The sequence below is a fragment of the Trichoplax adhaerens genome, genomic scaffold (assembly GCF_000150275.1).
Source record: "Trichoplax adhaerens TRIADscaffold_3 genomic scaffold, whole genome shotgun sequence".
Taxonomy (NCBI): Eukaryota; Metazoa; Placozoa; class Uniplacotomia; order Trichoplacea; family Trichoplacidae; genus Trichoplax; species Trichoplax adhaerens.
In genome coordinates, this window is record NW_002060945.1 from 4,990,468 (window position 1) to 5,008,099 (window position 17,632).

General features: G+C 31.4%; 2 protein-coding genes across 2 annotated transcripts in view; both read left to right on the forward strand.

Annotated features, from left to right (window-relative positions):
* Window positions 1-2,072: 2,072 nt before the first annotated feature.
* On the forward strand, window positions 2,073-7,648 carry TRIADDRAFT_54573 (uncharacterized protein; the record flags this gene model as incomplete). Its single annotated transcript, XM_002110462.1, has 22 exons — window positions 2,073-2,103; window positions 2,406-2,507; window positions 2,628-2,690; window positions 2,771-2,951; window positions 3,142-3,266; window positions 3,368-3,435; window positions 3,506-3,627; window positions 3,748-3,808; window positions 3,982-4,066; window positions 4,150-4,182; window positions 4,279-4,443; window positions 5,029-5,087; window positions 5,301-5,368; window positions 5,517-5,605; window positions 5,957-5,995; window positions 6,098-6,162; window positions 6,598-6,682; window positions 6,758-6,793; window positions 6,889-6,937; window positions 7,011-7,188; window positions 7,333-7,449; window positions 7,577-7,648. The coding sequence occupies 22 exons, from the start codon at window positions 2,073-2,075 to the stop codon at window positions 7,646-7,648; spliced, it is 1,893 nt and encodes a 630-aa protein (XP_002110498.1).
* An 8,834-nt stretch (window positions 7,649-16,482) lies between these two features.
* The window catches only part of TRIADDRAFT_54574 (uncharacterized protein), a gene marked incomplete at both ends in the record, with an annotated part of 8,502 nt that continues 7,352 nt past the window's right edge, over window positions 16,483-17,632 (forward strand). The window contains one exon of the mRNA XM_002110463.1: window positions 16,483-17,211. Within this exon, the coding sequence (XP_002110499.1) occupies window positions 16,483-17,211 (729 nt within the window). The remainder of the gene's footprint in view (window positions 17,212-17,632) is intronic.

A 17,632-nucleotide genomic window follows, 5' to 3' on the forward strand; every position in this document is an offset into this window, starting at 1 on the left:
AAACATTGTACACGAGCAGTTTATGACATTGTGGTAGAATATAATAAAATGATCTCGATTTTCATGTTAAACCTTACCCGTTGACTAGTAACTAACCTGGAATGTGTTGATCTTGTCGAGTTGGTTCTCGATATGCCGTCAGAAATCGTAGATACTGTGTTATGATAAATTGACATGCTTTACTTCAATAACAGATTCAGCAGGCATTCTCTGCCAATATATATATCTTAAGTACATAGTATTATTGATGCTCTGGTAGCGCAAAATTTTGATAAAGTGATTTCAAATTATGCAGCATAACCGCCATGAACTGCTCCACGAACTACTAGTCGTTGACCTTGAAATGCTTGTTAAATTAAGCAAGCAAGTGCCAACCATAACAAATAAAGGCACAAACTTATAGTACTAGGCCCGTTTATTTCTTGTTTACTCCAGAACTGCTGTCATAGCTTATTGCTTTCCAGTAATGAACTCATAACTAAAAATGCCTATTGGATTTATCGCCTTCACTTGTATTTTGTAGCTTTAATATTGACTACTAGGTAAACGAATCGGAAGGATTCTCTATTATTTTGGATAGATACAGTACAAGGTTTAAGCAGAGTTAAATCAGCTAATGGAAGGTAATGTACTTATACTACTGTAAAATAACCTAATATACTTCACTTCTGTCAAAAATTTAAACCTAATTAACTTCTGCAAAGAGTCACGTCAGTTGAAAGTTAATCTTTCAATTCATTGTATTACCTCATCAATGAGACTATAGAGATGCAATCTCAATTTCAATTACATACAGTAGAACGATATTTATTATTCGATGACCAAAAAGCTGTAAATTCGCTACAGCTTAGAGGTAGTTTCAGGCCTTCAATTACAGGATTACAATATCAACTCTACAGTGTAACTTACTAGGCAGCCCTGTTCAATATCCACTTTAAGACATACCATTTTATTGGGTATAGCGTAATTTTCCTAGGATATCATCAAGTAAGAAAATGCGCCAAATCTTATAGAAATGCTAACATTAATACACCTAAATCGATGATTTGTTAACATTGTTAATGCAGCACCGAGAAGTCTTTTAGCAAACTGTTCGTTGTAACACCGGCAGTATACTAGACTAAAATCGAAGCCAACCCCAAAATCGCATCTTGATAAATGCAACTGCAAACTAATACGGTATAACGAGCATATGCAATACACTAACATACTCGTATAATCGTGCGGGTTATATACTGTATATAGTGTAATGTTGTAATAATTGTAATCAATTAGTAATTAATTACTATATCATAGCGATTAATAATGAATTATACTACTGTACATGCAAATCATTCAGGAATTACATCTGTACAACACGCACATATTTTCGTAATATCGATACTATATATACACATTGCTCTGACCAATCGTGAACTTCGGTTAGTAGCACCAACTTTCAAGTATTTAGTTTTGAAATTTTCACAAAAAATGACTTACAATTAGTGCACATCTGGCCCGATAGTAGCTCTGATTCGTATATAGAGTACGTAATATTTCTAGTATATTACAATAGTATCGGAACGCCTTTATGATAAATAAGAAAATGAAGTCTTACTTATAGTACTATATACGTATAAATTCAGTACATATTTGCAGTAAAATCATGTGTAAAATTTATTTTATATAAACAGATATCATACCATTCGCAGTTTGTAATAATTCAAAATTATTAACTATAGCTTCCGTTGCCGATTGTGTATGGGTTAAAATAAATAAATATCCTTGGTGGCCAGCAAAGGTGAACGAGTATAAAGTTTTGATAGGCTTTATTATAGTGCACAGATGTAGTTTTTTATGTAGTCAATTTCTATTATATCTAAATCATGGTTCTCTTATGAAGTGGACCTGGCCACTGGAATGTTAAACGATTATTTCGATTGTAAGTTTATAATCTGTTGTACGCCTATCTTTCTATATCGCAACGAACAGGTTACCAAGGTTTTGCATCAAGGCGGTAAAAAGAAGATTATTGTTTCCTGTTTCGGGGATGATTCTGAGTAAGTTGGTCTGCTAGATTTGGGGATATAATTATGGCTGATATTTCATCGAGATTAACATACGGTAATTATTACGTTTAAGAGCTAAAATTACAAGTTCAAAGTCTATTCGCTTATGGAATTGTGCCGAACATAATGTAATGGTCGATCATGGGAAAGCCAATAGAAGCCACAGTATGATCCTTGACGTTATTAAACTTAAGATAGAATATTTACTGCTGCAGTTTAGTGATCATTGATCATTTACAAATATGGTCTTAGTCAGATATGATAACACTACAGTTAAAAATTCAGTTTTATACTATTTGCGAATTGTTCAATTTCTACTGCAGTCGAAAATTTTAATTAAAGTCATCTTTATATCAGGGAATAAGATATTATTTGGAAAAGCTATGGCAGAGATAAAGCAATATATCAGTTCTTCAACAGAAGTGTGTCCCCAATCTATTACTTCGGAGCATTTGAATGGTAAGAGTGGATTAAAATTATTAAAGAGTTTCGAATGATACAGTGTTGTTAAAATGAAGTTAAGTTGACATACAGGTACATTTTTATGCTTAAAACTATACGGCAATTTAATATCCGTAGTTGTCAATAATAGCCTGTCCTCAAGCAATGGTAACAGGCTAGCTGACTCCTTAAAAAAAGATGGTTAGTTATTGACATTGCCTGTTTGGTCTGATGAGTGTTATAATTTATACAAAGGCTTTATTATCCCATTTCTATACTAGACTCTGATGGTGATATTCCAGATGCAACGATACAAATTGCTAAGAAAAGGAAATTATTAGATTGGCAGTCGAATGTTGATCCTACATACGATACAAAAGAAATAGTCATCGACTCTCAAAAAGCTGATAGTAGTAAATACAGTGCATTGTCTGATAATTTTGACGGTATAACTGCGATTAGGTAAGTCAATATTCATAGATACTCTTATTCTGTATGAATTCAATTATAACACTGTATTTGAGGTAGCTTGTTGTAATGCGATGGTCGATGTCGCTCATAAACCAGATAATGTTCAAAATACAAAATAGATTTTATTAAGTGATTACATCTTAAATACGCATATTTCTTAATGTTTCTTGGCTTTGCTTAGGAGCATATCTGAGATTGACGATGTAAAATTAGATTGCGATTCCTCTGACTACGACTTTAATAAAGATGATGACGATGATGCATTACTTATGGAAGAAGGTTTAACTCCGCAAAAGCAATTATCAAGTATGTGACATAATTACGCTAGAATCACTATAAAGAATCTCTGCAGAGGGAAAAGCTTTGGCATACATACTCTTAGGTAATTCCTTATTCATTGATTTTAGAACGACCTCCAGTACCTGGTGATATCATTTGGTATAAATACGAAAAGGATCCTCATTGGCCTTGTCTAGTAAGAAATAGCAGAGTAAAGTATTCCTCTTAATGTTCAGCAATCATTCTTAGCTGTCTATACCTCCTAGGTGCTCAAAACCTATAAGAAAGCTAACAAGACTAATAAGCCTACTAAGAAGACTAAAAGGACTACTAAGAAGATTGAAAAGATTACTAAATTGAAAATTCTGTTTTTAATTAGCAATCAAACGTTAGTATTCACCTCTATCATCATAGCAGCACATATTCTTCGTATAATGATACCGCTACCAACTTAATTTAGTACCACCTTTTGGATCGTTACTAAAGAATAAGATGGATTCGTTATTAGGTTAATAACTGCAAGAATGAAAAATTGGGCTTTCTTTTTTTCTGAATGCGAACGATACAAGGTTAGTTAAAGAACTAGGGCTTAATTTATTGTACAATTCCCTGATTTAAGGAGCTCAGTATACGACTTGATGTTCGGTAGCTATTTTAAAATTAATTGACTGATAACAATCCTCAATTTTTCTTATTAAACAGTATAGATTGATCTATAATAACTATGCTCGATTACTTGTAGATTGCGGGAAAGAAAAGTAAATATTCTGAGGATTTCATGAAATCTGTAAATCTTGCGGAACGTCTTTTTCTCCGGAAGGATAAGGGTATGTCAAAACTGAAAGATATAATGTACTAAATTACATGAACTTTAGCGCATATTTCTAACTCATTTACTCATATATTGCAGACATGGCATCCATATTCAAGGAAATAAACTATGGTAAGTGCAATAACAATAGAATTGAATATATATAATTTATTTATGTATTATTACGGGTCGTTTGTGCTCACAGTTTTTATTGCGACACTTTGTTAGTACCTGAGACAAGAAATGTTAGAAGTACATACTCCGATACTGACAGTAGTGATAAAGAGTCAGATTTTGGTTATGATATAATTCCAATTCAGGAGCCGAAGACGCTCTTTGGAATACAAGTAACAGAAATTGCAGATGATTCTGATTTATCAAAGGGGAAGGAAGGTACGCCCGTACTTTTTTATAAATAATGAAATAGATAGTCAAGTCTAATAATATGTTCGAGCTGTGCATTACATTTACGAAAATATTTAATCAAGCTAATAATTTAACAGGATTCGAAACATTAAGTCAATTGGCTGACTGTTGTAAGAATGGTAAATAGTAATAACTGCTTTCTTTTCCTGCAATGCTTCGGTTAATATAAAAGTCTCAGCATGTCAATGCGGATTTTATTGTGGTATAAATTGAATTGTAAAATATTTTTAATTTACCTTCAGATAATCATACCAATGATAACGAAGACACCAAATGTAATTATAATTTCTCTATCATAAACTGTCTGCCTGATATATAGCTCTAAATTAAACACGATTTTAATGTATTTTTAACCAATATAAACCAAAACTATCACACCCATAGTTCAACTTATATAGTATTACATTCTGTGCAGCTATTGTATTTATAGTATACATAACCTTTTGCCATGGATTGACTAAAGCTAGCTTGCTGTAGTTTAGTTAAAGCATCAAGAGACTAGTGTAGGCGTATAAGATACTAAATTACTAACACAATTTATTCGGCTCTAAGTTTCAGAAGGCGACTACCTTTGGGCCAAATTTCCTACCTGCCCTTGGTGGCCGGCAAAGGTAACGGAACATTATTTAAATTGATTTCTTAATTATAATTATTACCACGTGTGTATGTAGTTGTTAGCTTAATCCCTTTTCAATGCATAATCTGCTGAATTTCTTACTCTGGATTTCCCTTTATGTCATAAATAACTCTGGTTGAAAAGTTGAAACGCTCCAGTACAATCTTAACCAGCTTTGAGTTGATGTTGCATTGTATGCCATTCTTAGGTAATTGATATAGAAACTAGCGACGCAACGGAAACCATAACTGTCTCTTTCTTCGGAGAAAACTCCATGTATGTAGCTTGGATTCTTTGACAGCGTCGAATATATTTCATTAATATGATACTGCTTTCAGCTATATCATATGTAGCTACTTTAAGATATGCAAGCTGCATTAATTTTGCTCATTTACCGATTTTCATGTTAATAATGAAACAACAGGGAAAGCTTCAAGTCAAGTTCAAATTCAATCCGGTTATGGAATTGCAAGGAAAAGAGGAAAATGATAAAGACAGGGATGCATTCGAAAAGTTAGATCAGATAAAAATATATGTAGAACTTGCAATATACGCATAGACATATAGAGACATAGTTCTTAGCATAGGATTATCCATTTTCGCACTAACACTCACACTAGTTAGTGTGAGGGACAAATCAATTGTACTAAGAGACTACATGACTTCGTGAATAGCTTTGTTCGGAAAGATAGTAGCAAAAGAAATGTTTAAAAAAGCTATGACTGAAGCCAAAGACTACATTAAAGATCAATACCGAGTATCCAAGATAGACAATGGTATAAATTTACATTCTTGTCTGTAAGACAATAACTTATAACGGCTCTTAACTGAAGAGATACTTATACGATTGACTCCGAATTACAGGCGACAAGAACAATAACACAACGGATGAAGAAGTAACTCGTATGTTGTACTAGTTTTTAAAATTTTATTTTAATACCACGGATTTACTAAAGTATCGTATGTTATTTAATTATGAAAAACTTTTATTTTAAAAATTATTAGGAACTCCTGAACCTGGTGATATAATTTGGTACAAACACAAATTGCTTTCCTACTGGCCGGCAATGGTAAGATAAATATCAGATGAATTTTCATACGTATTTGCAACATGTGCTTAACTCTGACACACTCGGACTGCTATTAGATCTATGATATTCTTGGCACGAATAAGGCTGCAAAATTTATTATCATCTTCTTTCAAATTCAAGACATGTATGTGTAATTTACTTTATCGACTATTAGCAAATCAAACTATAATTTTAACTGAAGTTATATTACATTGTAATGATGCGTTGATGCGTCTCTAAGCGTTTTTTCGATAGAAGGAACTGTTATTGAGAAAAGAATTCTTTCTAACGTAGATACAGTATTCCAAATACACGAAAATGGCAATTTTTTGATGAATGCCAAGAACATAGAGTACGAACTGAGTGATTGATATACCGATTCCTTAACGTTAATAAATAAATTAATTATTAGTTGTTGGATTTTGTTGATGGAAGGCGAGACATCTTGAAGAGAAACTCCATGAAGATTTTACGCAAGCCGTAAATCTTGCTGAGTCTTTCCTGAACCGCACAGATGAGGGTATATTTCAATCGGTAGTTTCATAGGTATTGAATTATTGATTTGCGATTTTTGCCTAATTTCGTTTTATCATAGATATTGAATTTTTAGCTGAAGAAATTCTTAAATATGGTACGGATACACTATAAATTTATTCATAACATGCAGTAGAACAGATTCGGTGAAGGAATCCTTTACTAATTTTAATTAATACATTTTATTACTAGAAAGTGAAAATGAAGATGAAATCGAAGATGATGATACAGTTATTAATCGGTATGAATTAACTGCAATTTGATAGTTAACTCAAATTTAAGCCAAGTTAACGACAAATCTGGTCATGTTGTAGCCAGTTAAGCCAGGATTTAATGAATATCATCGTGAGTGATGATATGAAGAGCATGCTTAAGAGAATACATGCTGGGGAAGAAAGTAGTTGGCGTCATAAAATTTTTACACTGGGAAGTAGGTCGGCTGTTGCGGATCTAAAATTGCAAGCTGGCTTTGGACCAATACACAAAAATCAAGTAAGTAATATATAGGCTTCGTTAGTTTAACGAGGCCCCTGTCACTCAGAAGAACATTGGTCAGCGAAAATCAATCTTGTCATATTTTATAATAATACTGACTAATTGTTGCCATTTACGTGATTTTAAATATTGGGGACATAGTACCACGAATTGATGAGTACGCTAGAAGAAATTTATTATGAAATTAACAACGACTTAAATCCGGACGATATATTTTTTCAGTGTCGCAGTTATTGCTATGATGTTCTCCTGCCTGAGGTATTTTACTGCTTACTATTTGATTTTAAGCACTAACGCAGTTTTGACTTTAGGTAGAATGTACAGTAAACGGTTTTACTCATGTAGTATACTCCAAGAAGTAATACTATTCATGTTTCAATTTTAGGCTATTATACGTTCCCTTCGATCACATTACAACTTGACATTAGAAGAAGCTGAAAAGAAATATTTATCGTAAATATACTATCCTTTCCATTTTCTGTAAAATGAGTAAATGAAATTTGTATATGTCTATACATTCTGCTATAGATATCGTACATTGTAGTGTATAGAAATTATGTAATATCAAAAATACTGTTGATTCTAACAGTTGCGGTATACATGTATGGCAACTTGTAGTACTTTTGTAATTTGTGCTTATGTAATTTGAGCTTATTTCATAATGCTCAAAAACGGAATCGCTTGACTGCGTCATGATCTACTTTGGAGCTACAGCAGGTTATTATATAGATTACAGTTCCTTTTCTGTACTTTCAATAAAACTGTTAATTTTGTATTTAGAATCACGTTTTATAATTCAAATTTGAATACTCTTTTAAGTGTATCAATTGTAGATAAATGATAAGAGCAAGAAACGAAAGCGTACGTAGGAATAAACATGGAAATTTTCCAACAATTTTTCGAGATTCTGGCCTCGAACCCTTTACAAATAATTTAAATACTTATAGTCTTTAAACTAGTTATTCAACATAGCATGCATGCCTGAAATAAGAATGTAATAGAAGAAACTGTCTTCACTTTCTAAAGTTTAACTAGAATACCGCACTCACTATGCGTATTTTGCTTGAGAGGTAACTCTGAAATGTTTATATTACTGAGTTTTCCGGAACTATGACTGGACAAGTTATTAGCATATTTAAACAGACTTAGCTGAATACATTCCCGGTCACGTATAATGGAAAAGGTAATGATACCTTCCAAATCTTATATATGTTGAAGTAATATCTGGCATAGGCGCGCTAACAGGTACAGTAATTCCGAATTTATAGTATAAAATTATATCACTATTGTTAATAAGCTATACTATGCCAGTGTACATGTACATTGTACAATTATGATACCTGATTATTTCGAGAAAACTACGTCACGGAATTGATCTTCATCGCTATTATGAAACTTTTAGCACATTACTTACTTTGGACTCTTGGGAAACTATCATTGTTTTCCAGACTTGAATTTACGTGCTGTCTTCCATGAACCCTTTTCGTTCATAGTAATCGCAACCAAAATTATTTATTATGACAAATGAATAAAAAATTGAAGGTGTAGTAACAAGATGAGAACTTAAACCTCATACGATTGCGACACCGACTATCAAACAGAGAAGCACACTATTAAAAACAGTATGCTCAGTTGCTCACTGCTTAACTCCATCCTACATTTGACGTCATAGACACTAATTATAATAAGTATATACTGGCTTATGTTTGGCAGTACCACAGCAGATATTTTGAGGAATTGACGTATACCGAATTACAGTAAATAATCAATAGAAGCCAACATTGACAATTACTTGTTATTCAGATTGACATTTCCAAGATATCTTATGATGTAAGGCATGAAAAATTATTTTAAGTTTCAATAGTTACTATAAGTTACAGATAGCCCTATTTTAAAATTCAAAATGGATAAAAACGGGTGGAGAGAGAAATTAGAAATAATAAATAAATGAAACAGGCATACCTTTACTAATTCTTATCAGACTAAGGAAGCAATTATAATTTCATAAATTGTTGTGAATATCAGTTTATGTTTTCTTAAACTTGGCTTTATAAAACAAGAAGTAAATATCGTACTTTTAAACAACCAAAAGATTTACGGAAAAAAAACTTAAGTCAAAGCGATATATACACGTATATCAATTACGAGTATATCTAGGGAACAAAAGAAAGAAGAAAACGGAAATATACAAAACTTAACTTCACAGTGAATGACATCTACTATTGTAATCTTTGAATATATATTGCACTTTTAAGCCAAAAAGACTTCAATTTATTCTAAACTTAGAAAAGGAAGTACTATATAAGCCTTTTAATTGACGTTTGGAGTATCCTGTACGTAACATGTAAAGAAATTATAGGAACTACCTAAAAACGATACTTACTTTTTAAGTAGACCCTGGAAATTATCATTAGCTACTATATTTCCGGCCTATGCTGATAGAGTATAAATGAAGTGATCTTTATATTTATCTGCTCGTATATCTACATATTAACTACGATAAAATAATTTCAGTAAGTATGAAGTTGTATACTGTATGTATGAACAGATAGCTACGTAAAATATGAAGCAAAGAAATTACGTACTGCTAGAAGCAAATCTGTAATCAGTTATCGCCTGCTTTGAAATGCCAGACAAAGTGACGCCTGATAGTATAAACTAGATCCTAGTAGCTCATGTTGTTTGCTAGTCATTTTTCTGCCTACTGTTGTATGAGTACAATAAATCTATTAGCAGCCCGATATTCAAGTATTACAGTATTTGTTGATGCCTAGATATGGCCATAAATTACACTGCTATCCTTTCATAGTAGCCCAGATTACGTTCATGTTTCAGGTATTGTGTTTACTGTTATACACAGTTCAAGATGCCACATTTCTCTGCGACCTAATTAAGCATTTATTTATGATCCAACCTCTATAACTATCATATCATCTAACTACTTGGTTCTTTTATGTCTACATATACGTTGTCGATAGCAAATTTCATATATTTTCCAGTAATTCAATAGGCATAGGTCCATTAAAGCGCACATGGATACTGCCACCCTCTAAATTATTTGTATAATCAACATGAGTGTACTTATTTATAAATTTATTTTTGAAAAATTTATATATACTCGTATATATACGTGCCTATATATAGAGAGTCAACTGATTTCGTATATGCAACATTTACTTTTGTGAATTACTCTGTAGTAGTATATGATATATGCATTTAGAGTGGATTAGTGCTAATTCAGAATGATTGGATACACGACATCCCAAGTCTTTCCAACTATCCCTCACTTAAAAACTCCCAGCTTTTATACCCTGGACGGAGGATTATACCGTAACACTTGCAAGCTCTAACCATTGTGGTTCATCTATACGGCCTTAACATACATAGCCTTTCTGTGCTATACTATACTTTGGTAGCCTCGGGTATAAGTCTGTTTGTACAGACTGCATGTATTAGTTGTTGATAATAATATTAAGAATACAATACAATATATCTTGCATGCGAGGTATATTTTAACAGATAAAGTCACAAATAGGCAAGCTTAATCATCAAGTTAAGAATGTTACGAAATACGAATATTATCACGTATTTTCTATCAATTGACAGGTTAAGAGAATAAGCCCCTGGGCGACATCTCAAACGAACCTCCGGATTTTATATCATTTCCCATAATATCCATGTATAACTGTATAAATGACCTAATGATGTATTGAAACTTTTAACTGCTAGCTTATTAATAATTTCTGGTAAGAAGTTTCATTCAATAAAATTGATCACAGTAGCAATTGTCTTGTTAGCATAGCTTTCAAAATATCTTATCCTAGGTAACATATCCTATTTTGGTGACTAATTTCAGTATGTATGACTATTTAGTATAGCATTTTATACTTTTGTTTTACTATAGACTATTTCATATTGTTATACAGAAATAGATTTAATTTGCAATTAAAATATCATAGTGGTATCAATTTCCAAGTAATTAAGTCGGAGTAAAATTCATTTTTATTTTCCTGATAGTTTTTATTTCGATGATAGGTTTCTAATGGTCCAATGTTGTAATTTTGACGAATAATCAAACAAGCCAGCGAAATATATTAAATCAATTACTTGGACATAGCTTCCGACGGCATTTGCAACTGTTCGATTAAACTGAATATTTGCTCAGTAATTAAAAGTTCTGTCACATATTGGCATAAAGAAGAATGGATGGCAATACATGTTGCTACAATCTTTCAATATAGACTGTTGAATATAGTAGGTACATTTTTCAAGTAATATAGTTCGTTTCGATTATACTAGTACAAACTCCCGTCGCTTTGCTGACGGTTTACGATAATGTGCTCATTTAACAGATAGTATTACCATTTGATAGACCTGTCAGAGGTTCAGTAACTTTATACCGTGTATTGTATGCTGTACAAATGTACGGTACAGCACTACAATACTGTACAGTACTTTTACTTGCCAATCGATGATGAACTAGTCAGCATTAGTATTAAGCGTAAGAGCACGTATATGTTACTATACACGTACTTGCCTTACTTCGTTGCTATACTCCTATTACAACATTCATATCTTATCAAGCCTGTTCTTCTTCAGCTTATTACCATCATTGTAATCGTCGATTCAATTAAAGCTATTAGACATTGTCTATCTATTCTTTTTTCACGTTGTGATAATTGTGTTTCCTAGTTAGTGAAATAAAATTTCAACTGCTGCGGTTAATTATTCAACTATTGTACCCTAATAAAATAATAAGTTCAATCATTCTATTTGAATCGCATTGTTATAATGTGTTTTTATGAATAATCTAAGTTAATGATGTCATAACTATTTGTGATTTTCATATAATCTTGTTGCCATCATAGATAGAAATTAAGGAGGTTATAAAAATTTAGTTTCAGCCGAAACATAACCTGTACAGCAAGCTAGCTATCATTACTTGATTTTATCGGCAGATCAGATATTTTTACCGAATTAGCCGGTAATTAAATTTTGTTTTCAAGCAAGATATTGCTATGGAAATTTTTCTATTGATACATGTAGTGACATAGCCGAGCTACTATTCGATTTTGTAACTCTATTTCACATTTAAGCTTACTGTATGCCAAGATAACGACTTAGCTTCGATATTAATGACATATCCTGTAAGTTGAAAAATCTTATATGACTGAATATACTGTCCTATCCTATTCTGCGCTATCTTCTAACTCTTTGAATTTCTTCTTCACATAAAAGCAACTTACTGTTAATAATAACTTATTTTTTAAGTATCAATCTTTATCTTAGTGTTTACCTCTACTTTGACAATCACCGATTGATTAGACATCCGTAGCTGCTACACACTTTATTAACAGAGTGAATTATTTTTATAGCCAACTATGGATATTCATATGAAAAGATTATTGTTATTGAGAAAAATATGGTTTTTAAGAGGAGCTATTATAATGATTATATATATTTATTATTAGATTTAATAGGATGGGCTATTCTCTCATTTGGAACTATTCATTATTATTAAAGTTAGAAGGTTGCTAAGGAGGTTCTAGTAACTTATTTGCATACTGCAGTTTGTTTACTAATGGATTGGAATAGATAAAGAGAATACAAATCGTCGTCACAACCACCTATTATCCAATAATTCTATAACACATACACAAAAAAGGAATCAAGGCTTTATTTAACTAAATAGATCACCATTATGGACGCATAGTGGAATATTATTGATGCAGACTTCACCTTTTTGGTCGTTCAGTCTATTTCTACTATTATGATGATTAAAATAGAACAGTTGACTGCACTCTGATTGTCTCTTACTATTCTATCATCTGTATCTTAGCCTGTATTGGATACCAATTTAACCCATCTAAGAAATATACGTGTATAATTACGATTTACTGATGAGTAAAAATCGAGATTCTGTTTTGTCTGGCTTCTTAGTAATAGCACGCCTAAGTATCAAAATTATTAAGAAATCAAATTACGATCATCAAATATACTGTAATTAACAAAAGGAAAAAGATTTAAAATTACTATTGAAAGTTTGAATCGTTAGGTTGCGCCTTTCAAGATTATAATAAGTACGAGTGCTTAATGGTCATCGATTAAAGGCCGATCCATAAAGTGGAAGTTGAATCAATAAATCAAAGAGCGAGCGTATCGGTTGCACTTAAACCAATCGATATTAAGAAAAAGTGGATCGTGATCAAAGGTAAATGTGTATTTTTTCATTCAATTTAAATACCATTTCTTCTATCAAATTTAATGGGGTAAATTGTTCTTCACTACCGTACCGGTGCAAGTAATGTTAAATTTAGTATATTTTTAACAATATTAACTACCGTGCTACATGATTATTAATATAACCATCTACATGATTATCTTACATAATTTTTTTTAGCATCGGTTCTTCTTATTATTGCTCCTTATACATTATAAAACGTTTGCATAGTTTCGGCTATTTATTCTCTTATATTTGCTGTTATAATAAACTTAAAACTTTGTAACAGATTAAAATGTACGAACATCCATTTCAGCACACATAAGTATAGAAAAAATAATTATTTGCTATTGCATCCTTATTTTTTACTTTTCAAGTATACCAATTTAACTGACGATGATTCAATTATGCAATGACTAATACGATAAATCACCAGAAGGTCCTTTCGTTACGTAAATTAACATCATATCATCTTTTAAGAGGAGTAAGAAGTGTTCCATCTATAACCGTAATTTCATGATTGCTTCAAAGGCTTCCTTTGACTGCTTTTTCCATACGTTATTGTAGTATTAACAGGAAGTAAATTGTATTTAAATGAGTCAATTGATGGCTATCATAACGCGAAAGGAAATCTCAGATTTTATTTATCAATCCATTTATATCACAGCATATGTAATAAATCGTTTGCGATATTGGAAATATCATTACTTTCAGTACATTATATATATACATATATAACTATGCATCTCATGTTAAAATATGTTGAAATATAAAAATCAACGACGAAGTATTAAATTAAAAAATATTTCACACAGTGAAGTATCACCTTGTTAAAGAATGAAGTTCTAGCTTAAATTTGAAATTTACACGACTACTTTTGCTGACGATATTCGAAGCAATTGCATTGAAATTATTTTTTTGATTTAGAAACAATACAATCTCAATGCAAGTGATCTATATTATGGACCTAATTTTTGCCTTTGTAGTATTAACTTTTTCTATTAGGATTAGTAAAGTTATCGGATTTGATTGAATTTGCGTATAGTAGTTTTTCATCGGTTTATTAAATTTGCTAGATAGTAATTTACATCCAATTCTGTCGAATCTTTTATTCAATCAAGATGATACACCAGCTGATTCTAAATGATTTACTTTAAACTGACACCTACACTTTTCTTCGTATTATGTTACGTCTAAAAATAATATTAATTATTTTACTAAAATCTTACTATTAAAATTATTTTTCCTCGAATTAGTAGGCTTTCCAGTATTTTACCTCAAATTCTCTCCTAGCAGCCTTATAAAATTCTCCAGAAGAAAGTGAAAATCAATAATTTTTGCACTTTTCTTCCGATAAAATCTTTCTGAAACAATTTATTTTAAAGACAGTTCATTGGCTGGATAACAACGCTCTTTGAGTAAAAGTAATCATTGTAAGGAAAAGCATACAACAGTAGCGAAAATAATAACGGGAAGATACTATAAGGTACCGTAGTTTCTAACATTTTTCCTCTATAAATAAATATACATATATATGTACTTAGAGGTGATCATTCTGCTGTTTAACAAATTTTGCTAATAGATTATTATAAACGTATCTACTAGAACTATCCAAACTGTTAAAGGAATTATACAAGTCTCCATTTCATATCGATAATATTAATTTACTAACTTGGCTCATCAAAGAAAATAATCTGACAAAGAGCTCTGTCTATAAAAGTCATTTCTTCATTTTACTGTCTAACAAAATCATTAACCTCTCTACGCCTTTTCAAACTACTAAGTGATATCTTTGTTATTGATATCCTGGATATTGTTAATCTTTCATACATATTAACCTGTCTACTTGCTTTCATTGATAATTACATTATTTCAGTTTTCTCATCAAAGATGAATACTGGTAATTTAGTACATCAACTATTATCATTCTCACGTTAAGGTTGAGAAAAATTATTAAAATTTTCTCAGGATAGTACCGTAACAAGAAGAACATACAGTGGAATAGTTCATAAAAGAAATTCTTCATCTTTCATGCTCCATCAGAATATTTAAATTTATAAAAGAACTTTTAATATTTTGTTTATTCATAACGTCATCTCATCGATCTAAACCCAGATAGAGATAATAAGAAAAAAATTCGTAATACCATAAATTGGTCAAATCTAAACAACTTGATTTCTTTCATCATTAGCATTACGGATAAATTGAAATTCAATTTTACGACAAACAGTCATCAAATTCAAGTCAAAAGCTGTCTAAGCCTAGGAATACATGAAAGATATTTCATTGGCACATTTATCAAAAATTAAATAAGATAGAGAGTCCCGTCTAATTATTTATTAATGCTATTCTATTCTTGACTGATCATTTCTTCGAATCATGAACTTTAATTATTGAAGTGGAGCCCTCAGTCAGCATTGAATAGTGAAGATTAAAGGGAAATTACTTTATTTTATATTTTTTAACATTTATCGTCAGTTTTAATCACCTTTAACTGATAAAACTGCGTTTATGATTACTTATATCTATTGATAACTAACGTGCCCATTAGATTGAATTTTCAACTTATTGACATTTACCCTCAACTATTTAAACATTAGCGCTACATCAAACTACAATCAATATATGATTGTTAATTAATCTGAAGTCAAACTCAAGGAAAAGTAATTGAACATCTAAATTGTCTGGTTGTTCCTGTTAAATTGTTTATATATATATACCAAGTTAATTAGATTAAATTTATAACATGTTTACCATTTAAATTGCTAAGTTGTCATCTGTAAGTAGATCATCGGGCGCGATATTGGTTATTTAACCTAGAGTTCACTCGAATTTTACAAATTAATTTCGAATTGATTCAGTAACAGTACTAAATATTGGAAAAATCTAATATTGTTTTTGTTATCATACCTTCTACATATCAATTCTGCATATTCTTTATCACGTATTAAAAATTTCTTCTTTAACGTTATCTAACATTACTCTTTACTACCAATCGAAAATTGATCGCTACTATTTATATATTTCTCTTGCCTATTAGTCGGGGTAAAGTTGACGTAAGATTTTAAATTATGGCTGCCATCCCAAATGGAAGTACGTTCTATAATTTTAGTAACGGTTTCATCGTTGAATATGACGGATCGTGCAGTAGTTGGCTATTAATAATAGGTGAAAATTTTTGGCATCCAGCTGTACGTTGCATCCTATACATTGCTGCTATGATTTACTTATTTGTTGGTGTTGCAATCATGTCTGACGTCTTTATGGGTGCTATTGAAGTTATAACGAGCAAAAAGAAAACTGTTATTACTTACGACCGTGAAACCGGTGAACAGGCGACTAAAGAAGTATTAATATGGAATGAGACGGTAGCCAATCTATCGTTAATGGCGTTAGGTTCATCGGCGCCCGAGATTTTGCTATCTATTGTTGAAACAGTCTCTGAAATATCTGATCCTAACAGTGTAGCTGATGGTTTAGGGTCATTTACTATTATTGGTTCAGCGTCATTTAATTTATTAATTATAACCGCAGTTTGTATCGTTAGCGTACCGGCTCCTCATTATAAACGCGTTAAAGAGTTTGGCGTTTTTATTATCACGGCAATATGGTCGGTATTTGCTTATGTGTGGATGTTGATTGTAACTACCGTATGGACGCCTAATAAAATTGATATATTCGAAGCATGGATTACATTAGCCTTTTTCCCATTACTTATATTAACTGCTTGGGCCCAAGATAATGGTTGGTGGTGGAAAAGACATTCCCAAATATTACCTAATGAGGATAAATCACTAACGGTAAGGATTCGTAAATTTTTCTTTGCTGGTTATGCTCTAAATTATTAAAATGAAGCATATACCCTCACCCATAATTTGATTTTCTTCTCGATATTTTACTTAAGTTATCTATTCGATCGTAGACTAATTAAGATTACTTTAAGATCATTAGCAAGCGATAATTTAGTTTGGTTGTGATATTTTGGTATCAGAAGGTTAGTGGGTATAATACTGAGTTGAAAGTATTGAGCTTATTAACGCCAAGTTTTTAATATTATTAACCTATCATTCATTAACAATAATTATATACTACCAGAATAAATCAATCAGTACAGATAGTTTGCAATGAAAATTTTATTTTATTCAGCTAATATGAAAAATGATAATCAAATGCAATTTTTGTCAATAATGTAATTAGTGTACAGCAAATACGCTTAAAATA